The sequence below is a fragment of the Xenia sp. Carnegie-2017 genome, unplaced genomic scaffold, assembly GCF_021976095.1.
Source record: "Xenia sp. Carnegie-2017 unplaced genomic scaffold, XeniaSp_v1 HiC_scaffold_4, whole genome shotgun sequence".
Taxonomy (NCBI): domain Eukaryota; kingdom Metazoa; phylum Cnidaria; class Anthozoa; order Malacalcyonacea; family Xeniidae; genus Xenia; species Xenia sp. Carnegie-2017.
The window spans coordinates 4,291,593-4,304,968 of NW_025813504.1; the positions used below are offsets into that span (position 1 = coordinate 4,291,593).

The following is a 13,376-nucleotide window of genomic DNA, read 5'->3' on the forward strand; positions in this document are numbered from 1 at the left end:
TCCTGGCGGACCGGTACCAAGAAGCAATATTCTACATACCTTAACCGTTGGCGACAATATTGCAATGCAAACAATATCGATCCTGTCGCGTCCTCTGTAGAGGAGGGCATTAATTTTCTTACAAAATTATACCAGGAAGGTTTATCCTACAGCGGTATTAATACTGCAAGGAGCGCCTTATCTACTATCCTCATTCTACCAAGTGGCATCTCGTTTGGTACACATCCACTCGTTGCTAGGTTTGTTAAAGGTGTATTTGTTGCAAGACCAGCTCTTCCTAGATATGCCATGGTCTGGGACGTTTCAGTGGTATTCGAAAATCTTCGAAATCTCCACCCTCCGAAAGATCTCAGTTTGAAATCATCAACACTAAAAACAGTAATGCTCTTAGCTTTGTTATCTGGTCAGCGATGCCAAACACTTCATGCATTGGATATTTCTCATATGGAGAAGAAAGAAGATCGAATAGTCTTTCATGTGCACAAACTGCTCAAAACATCTAAACCTGGTAAGCATGCTGCTCCTTTAGAATTTCGGGCTTATCCACCAGAGCCTGGGTTATGTGTATTCAATTACTTGTCCCATTATCTAAATGCCACTGCACCCATACGAAATGGTGCAAGACAACTCCTATTGAGTTATCAAAAAACTTATCATTCGGTCACTTCAGTGACCATTTCCCGATGGTTAAAATACGTGTTAAAGGATGCTGGTATAAATACTGAAGTTTACAGTGCACACAGCACTAGAACTGCATCAACTTCTGCGGCAAATGCATTGAATATTTCTATGGACACTATTATGAATGCAGCTACATGGCGTAATGAACAAACTTTTCAAACATTTTATAATAAACCAATTGAGGCGAAGAACTTTGGCAATGATCTACTTTCTGCCATTTGTGAGACTTGAAATGTGAGATTTCAATTATATTATTTTGTTATTAGTTATTGCTCATGTCCACATTGCTTTAAAATCTCACATGACTTCCTAGTGACGTAGAACAGTGACGAAATAGAATTAGAAAATTAAACGAGACTTACCTGAAGTCGAAGTTTGATTGAAATTCTATGAGTTACTGTTCAGGAACTAGGAAGTCACCCACCCAACTACTAACTTACTTCTTTTCAAATGATGTTAAATACTACTTGCCTCCCAATATCTATGTGGACGTTCGCAAATTTTTAAAAACTGATCTTGATATCGCGGGCTCTATCTCACATGACTTCCTAGTTCCTGAACAGTAACTCATAGAATTTCAATCAAACTTCGACTTCAGGTAAGTCTCGTTTAATTTTCTAATTATTTAGTGATACTTTTAGTAATGTATCCGTTCTTGTTGCTGGTATGGAGGTAACATCAGGCAGTTTTGAATGTGTAGCAGTTGTCAATTGCCCCAGTGCATCAAAACCAAACTTGAATGCGTCTTGGCCACTTGTGAATTTAAAATTTCCCGATACATGTAAAAAATTCTACGAGTCTCAAAATACAAGCTTTGTTGAAAGAACGGAAGTCGTTACAGATCACGAAGTCAATATTATATACAAAAGTTTTGTCAATTCAGAGTGCAGTAAAAGCGCGATTAAAGACTTTTAGGCTTATTTGTGGATCGTATTGTTCGCTGAAGCAGTATGGCTTTTTATTCTCGACAATTTCTGGTTGAAACTTCCTTTAACTTCGTCGGTAATTGAAACATTTGTTGATCTCGTGAAGGAGTGTTACGACTCACCTTGTACTAATTCAGGAGTTACTCACGCAGTAATGAAGCAAAATTTCAAACAAACAAACAAATACGTTAACTTCCGATTTTACAGATCAATGCAATTCTGCCAATTTCCTTCCAGAAAATACGAGTGCGTTACTGGGCTTGTATGAGAAAGTGCAAACGCTTAAGGAAGACATATCATCATCTCGTTGCATTACAAAAGTTTCGAATCTCTATACATATAAAAGTGTGCTTCAACTCATTTCAGTAATAATATTTCTCGTCATTAATATTTATTTCATGAAACACATAAAAGACACAATGACGTGTACACTGACTCAGCACATTCCCATCTCTCACGATTATTTTCTATGTTCCCATAACCTTGCTCCGGCCATGAATTGTATTGTTTATGTTTATGTTGCGTTTTTGGCATTGAGTGGAGTGGTATTCCTTAGAATAGTTTTTTTAAGATTTGTGTTGCTTTGTAAGAAATGCAAATATGATTTTTCCATTGAAATACGTCAACGAAGTGGTATTCAATTATCACATATACATCCAGAAGATGGAGATCTTGGTTTTATTCTTCATTTATTGCACGCCTACAATAAAATGTACGTCATTAGGTTTGCTCATTTTCTTTCCGAAGTGAGCACAAAGGAGACTTTGGCTGATGCATTTCCTGTTGAGTTCTATAAACCACTTTAGACCAAAAGAAAAATTGTCTTTTTCTCGTCTTCCAGGAATTCCACCCAAAATGTTTGAGCAATTAATTCCCGAAAAACTCATTACACTCAAATTCAGCAATTGTAATTTTGAAACAGATGATTTTGATAACTTCCAGAAGCTTATCAGACTGAAATGTTTATTCATTGTGGAGTGTGGCTTCGATTTGATTCCAGAGAAAGTCTTTAGTGTGGCATGGCTCGAGGAGCTCCATCTCAATGGAAACCTCATAAAGAAGATTACTGATAGCATTTCAGATTTGAAAAGTCTTTCTGTCCTCAAGGTTAGCGACAACAATCTTCAAGACATTGATCCCGGTTTGTTGTCAAAATTGGAAAATCGAAGTCACTTGACATTAGCCACAATCCTAATTTGAAAAAGAATGCTCTACGTGAGGTCCGTAAATGTGAAAAATTGCAAAACTTGGTTTGTCCGTCTCATCTCATGGACAAAGCTACACTAGACAAGCTGAATAATAACGAGCAAAAAAGGTTACGCAATCTTACTCAGCCAAACTAAGCCCGAAAACATTTTTAAGTTAATTTAGAGGCTAATTTGTAGGTTTAATCAACATTACTACACAATTTATTGTTTAGAACTCAGTTTACCAGTTTTAAATTAATTCAAAGCACACAATTTTTGTTTATGTTAATAGCATTCTTTAGCAATTGATCCATTGATCCGTTGATCCATTAATTCCATTGATCCAATAGACGTTCGTTAAGTGAGCCACGTGGTAGAAAGTATAGTTATGAAGGACTATTTACTGGAGGTGATGAAGGCGGTTGGCTTGCAGCACGCCAGCACCAAATTGTCTTGGTGCTAATGCAAACTACTACAGCCTTCATTACAATGGAAAATTCTTAAACACGAGTTAAGAAATAAAAGATGTTTACTGTGTTTGCACAGGCTTATGCAAACCGAGGAGACCCTTGGAAGAACTCGAGAGTCGATAAATGCATGCCCAAGACCGAAGCACGAGGGTTGCACATGCTCGAGTGTTCCCACAAACATCTCCGAGGTTTGCATAAGCAAGGCAAACACGAAAAACATCTTTTATTTCTTTTATAAAATAACAATAGTGCGAAACACAAATACGTTTTGTATTCTTCTAATGTGTACTCATGATTGATTTACAAATTCTCTTTGATTGATTGAATGATTTTATTGGTTGTGCTCAGATCGTTTTGCATAGGCTAATGCAAACACACACTGTTATTTTTGGGGTGTTGAACTAGCACTTTCTCTAGTGCTAAACTGACACCCACCGGTGGTGTTAAATAAAAGGTGTTATTATAACACCAATATTGGTGTTGATTTAACAACATATGACCTTAAACATATTGTAGCGTGTTAAATTTACACCTCAACACTTTAACACCCAATGAATGGTGCTGAACTGCACCTTCTTCTGCCACAAAGGTGCTAAAGTAACACTGTTTTTAGGTGTTAAGTGGTTGGTGTTAAATTAACGCCATTAGCAAGAGTTACAATAATTTATAAAGGGCGGTATTTCTGCACCACTCTCCTTGTAAAATCATGGGTGTCAAAATAACACTCATTTTAACTGTTTTTTAAACTTATTTTTATACTTATATCAAACTGCAGCTGTTTTCGTTCTGACACGGATAACAGAACAGTTGACTTATGCGTTCATTTAAACAGTTTAAAAACTTCGTAAAAAATAGCGGCAATACATATTTTACATTAACCAGAGATGGATTAAGCATGGATTTTATAGGGGGAACCTTGGCTTTGTGAGTTCATTAAAACTTAAAAGTAACTCTTCTTCCTGTTCAGGGTCTGTATTATCAATATCATGATTTTGATTAGCATTGCCGTTTCCCCTATCAGTATTCAACTCTGCGCTGTTCCTCGTATTGCGCACGATGTTATGTTTTCGAATAAGGGGATTTCTCAATGAGAAAAATTTCTTAAACGTCCTGGCACAGCCATCGATGCCACAAACAACATGAAAATTTGGTTCATCACGATGAATACGGCAAAAATGTGTTATTAGTAATTGAAGAGAATCTGAAACGAATTCTAGGCAAATATTACATCGATATAGACGCTCCATGACATAATTCACTTCAAGAATACAATTCACTTCTGAAGAGAGTGCCGGCTCAACTCTGTTACCATATATGGTGTGAAATGTGATATTAGCGACTATATGCAAAAACGCGGTAAAATGCTTATAGCCAACTGTCACTGTCACACTGATCATATTTCATTTCATGATTTTCATCGTGATTTCACCTGTTTGTGCAGCGTTGTCAAATTATATTTTATTATGAACTAAACGTAAAAGTCAATATTACAAGGCTTAAAGAGCCATTGGATTTAAGTTATTTGCTTTCGACGATCTCCCTTCTTTTAAAAAGGTAAATACAAAGCTTTTTTGAATGTATTTTCTTATGAAATTTCTTGTGACACATACTTCTCCTCGTGCTTATATTTCATGTAGAAATTTTTGTATTTGTGTTTTACAAATTTTATACGTTTAAGGTCGGATGGATTCCACGTTGCTTGATAATCTTAAGAAGGCAGGGGTAAAGGACAGTGTAATTTCTATTCTTGAAGATGAAGAGGTATGTGTATAAAATTAAATTTAGCACGAGTGCATGAATTTTGCGTGTTGACGTTGTGACTAGACGACTTTTGTTGCTTTTGTTAACACTGCTTGGTAAATATGGACTCCATACCGAAAAACAATACTTGAATTTAGTGGGAAATTATTGAGGGAAATAAAATGTAAAGATAAAAATGACTAAGTAATCTAAGACGTCAAGCATTATGAGTGAAAGTTCAACTGCTGTGGTTCCAAACTACATTAGACTATGAAGTAAAAATACCAAATCATTATTATTGCGGCATGCTAAGTTGATGTTCGAATAAATTACTTCATTTTTTTTACTCCGGTCCGCGGAATCCTGGCAAATGTTAAAGCCAATAAATTAAGCTGTTTTAGTAATTTAAAAAAGTTATTTGGAAAACGTTTTTAACAATGGATTTGAATGATAGTTTGAAACTCGAAAAGCGAGTTTTGCTATGCCGACGAGCTTGGAAATATCGTGGAAAATGTTAGCGAAAATATAGCAGAAAACGTAAACATGGATGAAAGGGACGAAAGTTTTACGCATGAAATTCAAGATTACATTATGGCACAACTGCCATAACCGCTTGACAAAAAATAAATACGTTATTTACCGTTTATATTTCGGTCCGAATAGAAAAATAGTTCCTCTCGACATAAAAAACGGCCTTTGGCCTCTGGCCGTTTGGGATCTCTGGAAAACATTTTTAAATTTATTTCACGCGCGTTCTGATTGGTCAAAGCCCAATCCAAACATCAAATGGCTGTTCTTTTTTCGCTTGAATGGACCTCCCCAAAGTCTCGGTCAGTACAAGCGAAAAAACAACTCGACCAGTATCCTCCTGTACGAACCTCTCGCTCAGTCATTAACATACATATATCTTTTTAATTTAATTTTGATTTTTTGTACTTGAATAGTTTGATTCAGCTGGTATTATAAACAATACATCTAATGAGCTGTTGAAGGCATGTGGCATAAAAGGAGGCAAGTTATACGAATCAAAAATTCATTGGCAACGATTAACAACTTGGACAAGTTTCTACCATTAAGAAATGTTCCATCCACCATTGAACCATCCACCCAGAAGATCGCTTTATCCACTAGTCATTCCTTTGCCATAAATGACAATGTCAGCAATTCTTCAGCGTCAATTGAAGAAGCTCATTTGTCAACAGGCACACCGTCACCTACAACATCCAGTACACCTCGTTATACCATAGCATCTGAAAAGAGTGATCAACCTTCACCAAGCTTTGTACTTGTGGAAGAAAGGAAACCGAACAAGAGCTGGATAAAAGATTTTAAACTTCCTATTTCTGTATGTTAAATAATATACCTCATAATAGGTCACATTCTGATGTTAAAATTTATCTTTTGTATTTTACAGTTTTCTCCAAGAGTGCATGAAGCACTGCAAGCAGGAAAACTTAATGGAAACCTTAGGGATGAGTTTACTAGGGACATTTGTTCTTCTATTAAAGCTCATACAATGTTTCCATCCAGAGAAGAAAAACAAAGAGTGGCGTCCATGATTGTAGAAAAATATACTTTTCTTGTCGATTCACTTGGAGCTGGTACAGTAAGTCATATTCATAATATTTAATGCATAAGATAATCTTTAGAAGAAATCCTATAGCTTTTCTCGCTATCTCTTATAATGTACAGCATGAACTTTCTTCGTTACAGGGGTCATGGTTGAAAGCAATCACTAATCGATTCAAAAACATGCGTAGAAAGAAGACAAATTCAACAACAAGATCTGTTTGTGTGTCTCAAACTACACAAAAGCAGCCAGAAGCAAAAATGAAAAGACGTAAGCTGTATGATGTTTATGATATGGATAATGGTGAGACTGCAGAAACGTGCGAAGAACATAAAAAAGCCATGGTAACCGAGATGACGAAAACAAACAAAAAATATCGACTAATGAAAGAGCTCATGGAGTTGAACAAACCCCTACCGGCGCCAAAAATTTATAAATGAACCAAAAGTGTTGAATGAGCTAATGACTGAGTATCCAGCTCTTCAGCTTGTTTCAGAGGTAAGAATAAATATTTTTTGAACAGAACTATTGCATAGAACTATCCTCAAAATCATGGGGGCAGCTAATTTTACCAGTTGTAGTTGACATCTTGCAGTAAACTTGCTTTTTTTTGTAACTTGTATTTTTGCAACTGGAATAGGTAAAAGCAGAATTTGGTCGAATTTTGGCAGACGAAAATGAAGCCAGCAACATGATTATCCATTACAATAACATGGTTCAAAATGTAATGAAATGGGCAGGCAATAGTGACAACAAACACATAAAAATATTGATGTCAGAGATGGAAGCCATGCTGTTGCAAAAACCTAATAAGGAAGCTGGTATGTGTATTCAATTAAGTCTGACCATTTACGGAGTTCCAGCATTGGATTTATGGGAGGGTGCACAGGGTGCTTCTCTAAGCTCTCGTCAACAGCGTGGTGCATAGAGGGATAAAAATGGCATTTTCATGACTTTTAAGTTTTAATTAACGCTGAACATTTATTATTATTATATATAAAATATTTAGCAAATTTATTTGTTTCTAGCATTCGGATTTTAGTTGCTCACAAAACCAAGCCCCCCCTAAAAACTCTATGCTCGATCCACCACTGTAGAGTTTCATCTTAAAGCATGAGCACTTAAATCTACAATGACAAAATGCGTATACTGTAATTATTAATAAGTTGGTTGTATATTTTGCAGATGTAAGGAGTGCAGTTACAGCATTGATTATTCAGGATGTGTTGAATGAAAAATCCACGGCAAATTGCTTAGTTTTCAAGATCTGCTGCGTAAGTAATAGATACCGAAACTATATAAAAACTGCATGGATAAAATTTTATGTATGCTTTAATAAAAATACAATTATATTACTGTCATGACAAGACAATATTGTGTCTCACTTTCAATGACCTAGTAATTCTAATTGTGTTTATGTTGATGCTGTTGTTTAGGAAGATGACTCTTTTGATGATGAAATAGCAAACACCACCTACCCACGACTAATTGGATCGGGAGAATTAGGGAGTCTGGACCCCCTTGTAATTGCTACTGAAGGGCAAATTTTTTTAAATCTGTCAAAAAAAATATAGAAATTTCATTGTCTATAGTACTACTTCTAGGTACATTTTATATACTTAATATGGAGTATACACCAAAGGCCTGTAACATTTATGCCCTTTTGGAAGTAGATTTGATGGGTAAGCCCGCAAATGCAAAGAAAAGGGTTTCAGTTCAAAAGTTTGTGAAAAGTTTGAGGCTTTAGAGATTATAATATAGTAGTATTTCTAAGATGTTTTATATATTTAGTTATATATATATACATTTAACTTTACTTGTTTCATATATTGACTTGTTTATAGTATGTTTTATGTTTTGTATATATTTATATGTGTGAATACATGCATCTAAATCATCTGATTTTTTTAAATATATTTAATGCTCAGCATTTTTGTGTCGCGTGTTTAACTGGCCTTACAAAAAACAATAAGAAAAGGGGTTACAAAATAACACCGAATTTAAGTGTCATTTTGACACCGGACGTTAAGGGCTAAATTAGCACTTTAACAAGTGCTATAATAACACCAAGAATAGGCGCTATTTTAGCACCAAACTCGGTGTTAATTTAACACCAGTAAGAAAATAACACCCGAAATGGTGTTATTCTGTACCTTTTAATTTAACACGACTTTTTAGTGTTAAATTAACACCTTAAAATTTACAGTGCAGCTCTAGACTAATCATGCTGCGCACGCGTTTCATTCTGTTTATTTTATGATGCTACATGCAGCAAGGTTAGCCAGTCTGCCAGTTGGGTCGTGTTTGGTAAATTCACACCAGAATTCTAAAATTTTCCTCCCACTTGTACTCTTACTCACCGAGTGGACTTCAAAATCTCCTCATATTTGCTCGATGACGATATTTTCAATACATGATTGCTTGATTGATTTAAATTTATTTATTATTCATCCTGCCATCGCTATTGTTGTCGCCCTTGATTAGAGAGAGCGGGACTTTTATGTTGCCCTCATTGAGTGTGGAACTAGATCATTATCATTTTTTATTTCTTTATATATTAATTTTTTATACAGTGAGTGACCAACTAAAATGTTTGAAAATAACACGAGTAAATGAACGTGCTGGCCACGCCATTGTTCACACAAGCGATCGAGGGAACTAAATACTACAGGCAAACATCATTAATATTCGAAGTTAGATGTACTTGCTATAAAGAAACGTAGAAAATTTCTATTGTGATTATTCTTGTTCATACACTCCGAGAGTTCAGGTGTGAACACGTAAATGCTGAAAAGTGCCTTGGAATTATTCATAATTCTATTCTTTGCATCATTAAAAACCAAACAATGAATACATAACATAACTGCAGCACTATAATGTAGCTATAGGCAAAGAGTTCAAGTACACAAAGTCTTGCTTTATAATAGGTAATGCAGCTAAATTCTTGATTTCTTCAGGTCGTTTTAATTCGTAGTTCTTATACATCCGTCTAACTCTCTCAAGACCTCTCGTTACCGGCCACCGGATAAATCAAAACTTAGTTACCATTGCTAAAAAATGAAAGAAGCAATCTCCAGTAAGTTTAAGTGTAAGTCAGCCAATTGTAGTCAAATCTTTACGTAAATCCTGTAAATATAGCAGAATACTCTCGATAACTGAGCATTCTAAACTTACTAGTGAAAGCAGAATGCGATGATTGTAGACATTTTCCAAGCCACAGCAGTTCTGGATGCAAGATGAATATATTATATACTAACAGTAAGGTATGTTTACTTGATTCACTTTACCATAACGTAGTTTATTTTTAATATTTTTAACTGTCTTGGTATTTAAAATCTCGATCTTTTGAACGAATTGCAAATCGGGAGTATTCGTGTTTACAAAGGAAGTGACTGAAATAGTTTAGTTGCTAACCAACGTATACAAACTTTGTAATTTAAACGATTTATCCTGCTGTGGAGAAAAAATGCGGAAGCGCTAGTCAGCGATTTTGATATACTGTGTAACGTAGCGTTTTGCAAAATCTACTGATCGTAATACTCAATTTTTATAAATTTATCAAAATGCTGCCCATGGAATATTTTTGGAACAAAGGAAAAGAAAATTTTAAAATTTTGAAGCCTTGGTGGGATGTTATAACAGATTATTTAGTGATACTTTTAGTAATGTTATCCGTTCTTGTTGCTGGTATGGAGGTAACATCAGGCAGTTTTGAATGTGTAGCAGTTGTCAATTGTCCCAAAGCGTCAAAACCAAATTTAAATGCATCTTGGCTTCTCACAGATTTAAAATTTCCCGATACATGTAAAAAATTCTACCGGTCTCAAACTACAAGCTTTGGCAAAAGAACGGAAGTCGTTACAGATCATAAAGTTAATATTATATACAAAAGTTTTGTCAATTCAGAATGCAGTAAAACGGTGATTCCAAACTACCTGTCGTATTTGTGGATCTTTTTGTTCGTTGAAGCGTTGTGGCTTTTGATTCTCGACAATTTCTGGCTGAAACTTCCTTTAACTTCCTCGGTAATTGAGACATTTGTTGATCTCGTGATGGCGTGTTACAATTCACCATGTACTAATTTCACAGTCACTTTAGCACTTTTTCAGCAAAGACACAAACGAACAGACAACTATATCAGAGTGTCAAACAACGATACTTCTGACAACAGTTTTGATTTCGTTCCAGACACTTCCTCTACAACTGCGTTGATGGGTTTGTACGAGAAAGTGCAAAAGCTAAGGGAAAACATATCGTCATCTCATTTCATTGAAAAAATTTCGAATATTTACACTATCAAAAGTGTGTTTCAAACACTTTCCGTAATAATGTTTCTAGTTATTAATAATTTTTACTTGAAAGATTTAAAAGACACGATGACGTGTACACTGACTCAACACATTCCCATCCCTCACGATTATTTTTTGTGCTCCCATAACCTAGCTCCTGCCATGCATTATATTGTTCATATTTATAACGGAGTTTTGGCAGTGAGTGGAGTGATATTCTTTTTCATATTTGTTTGGACAGTTAAAATGCATCGTAAAAACTATGAATATATTTTTCCCAACATAGATCCGGTAAAGGAAGATCTAGGTTTTCTACTGCATCTATTGCATTACTACAACAACATGTACGTTATAAGATTCGCTCGTTTTCTTTCTGAAGAGATGAAAAAGAAGATTATGGCTCATGCTTTTAACGTAAGATTTCCAGTTGCAGATCTTAGGGTTATGTTAGATAAAGACAAAAAACTGTCTTTTAATACTCTTCCAGGAATTCCTCATACGATTTTTGATCCTATAATTTCCGAAAACCTTTTGAACCTTGAATTTAGAAACTGTTATCTTGAAGTGAATGATTTTGATAACTTCCAGAAGCTCAAACTGAAATGTTTATTAATTGTGGAATGTGGCCTCAAGTTTATTCCAGAGAAAGTGTTTAGTATGGCACCTCTCGAAGAGCTCCATCTCAATGGAAACGTAATAATGAATATTACTGATGGCATTTCAAAGTTGAAAAGTCTTTCTGTCCTCAAGGTTAACGACAACAAACTCCAAGACATTGATCCCGGTTCGTTGTCAAAATTGGAAAATCTGAAGTCACTTGACATTAGCCACAATCCTAATTTGAAAATAAATGCTCTACGTGAGGTCCTTAAATGTGAAAAATTGCAAAACTTGGTTTGTCCGTCTCATCTCATGGACAAAGCTACACTAGACGAGCTGAATGATAACGAGCAAAAAAGGTTACGCAATCTTACTCAGCCAAACTAAGACCGAAAACATTTTTAAGTTAATTTAGATTCTAATTTGTTACTACGCACTTTATCGTTTAGAACTTAGTTTACCAGTTTTAAATTAATTCAAGGCGCACAATTTTTGTATATGTTAACAGCATTCTTTAGGGACCGTTCAATTGATCCAATGAACATTCGTTGAGTAAGTCACGTGATAGAAAGTCAAGTTATGAACGACCAATTACTGGAGGTGATAAAGGCGGTTAACTTGCAGCACGCCAGCACCAAATTGTGTTGGCGCTGATGCAAACTACGACAGACTTGATTAAAATAGAAAATTCTTAAACACTAGTTAAGAAATAAAAGATGTTTACTGTGCTTGCACAGGCTTTTGCAAACCGAGGAGACACTTGAGAGAACTCGAGAGTAGATCAGTCTAAGCCCGAGCCCAAAGTACGAGGGTTGCACATTCTCGAGAGTTCTAACAAACATCTCCGAGGTTTGCCTAAGCCAATGCAAATACGACAAATTTTTTTTATTTCTTTTATAAAATAACAATAATGCGAAAAAGACAAACATTTTAACTTTTCCTCTAAAATGTATTCATGATCGATTTGCAAATTCTCTTTGACTGATTGATTGTTTAGGTTAATTTGATTGGTTGAGCTCAGATGTGTTTTACACTGGCTAATGCAAACTCAGCTCTAGACCAATCAGCGCACGCGTATCATTGTGTTTATTTATATGTTATTAAAAATGAAAGGTAAACATCGCCGTGGACTGTTTTTTTGTATATTTTTTGTTGTGGGCAACAGAATTCTCAATTGTCTTCATTACAATGTAAACTTTTTGAGATGAAATTTCGGTATTGTCTGTAGACTGCAGCGTAACTTAATCATAGTGTTGTCAATTGCCTAGTTCATACTGCAAGTTTTCCTTGTGCTCAACACTTCACAAGAAAACTTTTGACTGATTTTGAAGAAAAGGTCTTAGTCTCTTTCATCAAAAGTAATTCCACCAATGATTTACGAGATTGATGAAGACGTACTAATGTGTCTGACGTCATAATGTAAATTGAGAACTATGGTTATAAAAATAGGTACGCCCTTGCACGTACGCGTGTGTGTTGCACATGAACTTTAGGGACTATTTGTGTTGTGAACAGTGAAGAAAGGGCAAAAATTCCATATTTATATCCATTTAAGAGGAAAACAGCAGAGGATATGCCTCACTTATATAAGATAACGAGTTGTTGAGCGCATGTGCCTTCAACCTGTAGACATTCCAGTATAGATCTTAGGAATGAAAATGGTGGTGTGACGTCATTCTTTAACAGAAAATGTAGATCATATATAGTAAAAAAGCAGGAAACACGCAAGAACTTTAGTCAATTACAGCATCGCTTGTAAACATTTACCTTTTTACAAACATTAACGAAGGAAATTAATAATATAATTCTACTTACCTTTTGACCTCCCTAACATAAGATGATTACAAATTAGATTGTGACGGCATTTCAGAATCCGTCATATTTTTAGTTTATGCTACATTCAGTAAGGGTAG

General features: G+C 35.3%; 3 protein-coding genes across 3 annotated transcripts; all 3 read left to right on the forward strand.

The window, feature by feature from the left end:
- The first annotated feature begins 5,957 nt into the window (after positions 1 to 5,957).
- On the forward strand, positions 5,958 to 7,028 carry LOC124455769. Its single transcript, XM_047006402.1, has 3 exons — positions 5,958 to 6,349; positions 6,419 to 6,610; positions 6,718 to 7,028. The coding sequence occupies exons 1-3, from the start codon at positions 5,999 to 6,001 to the stop codon at positions 7,012 to 7,014; spliced, it is 840 nt and encodes a 279-aa protein (XP_046862358.1). The 5' UTR covers positions 5,958 to 5,998; the 3' UTR covers positions 7,015 to 7,028.
- Positions 7,029 to 7,036: 8 nt separating this feature from the next.
- Positions 7,037 to 8,504, forward strand: LOC124455885. The gene is made up of 4 exons (XM_047006496.1): positions 7,037 to 7,072; positions 7,215 to 7,395; positions 7,760 to 7,848; positions 8,011 to 8,504. The coding sequence occupies exons 1-4, from the start codon at positions 7,037 to 7,039 to the stop codon at positions 8,146 to 8,148; spliced, it is 444 nt and encodes a 147-aa protein (XP_046862452.1). The 3' UTR covers positions 8,149 to 8,504.
- Positions 8,505 to 10,239: 1,735 nt separating this feature from the next.
- LOC124455886 (volume-regulated anion channel subunit LRRC8E-like) lies at positions 10,240 to 11,850 on the forward strand. The gene has a single exon (XM_047006498.1). It carries the CDS (start codon positions 10,240 to 10,242, stop codon positions 11,848 to 11,850), a length of 1,611 nt encoding a protein of 536 aa, XP_046862454.1.
- The last annotated feature ends 1,526 nt before the right edge of the window (positions 11,851 to 13,376 follow it).

Coding starts and splice junctions, on each gene's coding strand:
- LOC124455769 (XM_047006402.1), top strand. CDS start 5,999: ATGTGGCATAAAAGGAGGCAAGTTATACGAATCAAAAATTCATTGGCA. Junction 6,350..6,418: donor ATTTTAAACTTCCTATTTCT/GTATGTTAAATA, acceptor TGTATTTTACAG/TTTTCTCCAAGAGTGCATGA. Junction 6,611..6,717: donor ATTCACTTGGAGCTGGTACA/GTAAGTCATATT, acceptor TCTTCGTTACAG/GGGTCATGGTTGAAAGCAAT.
- LOC124455885 (XM_047006496.1), top strand. CDS start 7,037: ATGACTGAGTATCCAGCTCTTCAGCTTGTTTCAGAG. Junction 7,396..7,759: donor AAAACCTAATAAGGAAGCTG/GTATGTGTATTC, acceptor TATATTTTGCAG/ATGTAAGGAGTGCAGTTACA. Junction 7,849..8,010: donor TAGTTTTCAAGATCTGCTGC/GTAAGTAATAGA, acceptor GCTGTTGTTTAG/GAAGATGACTCTTTTGATGA.
- LOC124455886 (XM_047006498.1), top strand. CDS start 10,240: ATGTTATCCGTTCTTGTTGCTGGTATGGAGGTAACATCAGGCAGTTTT.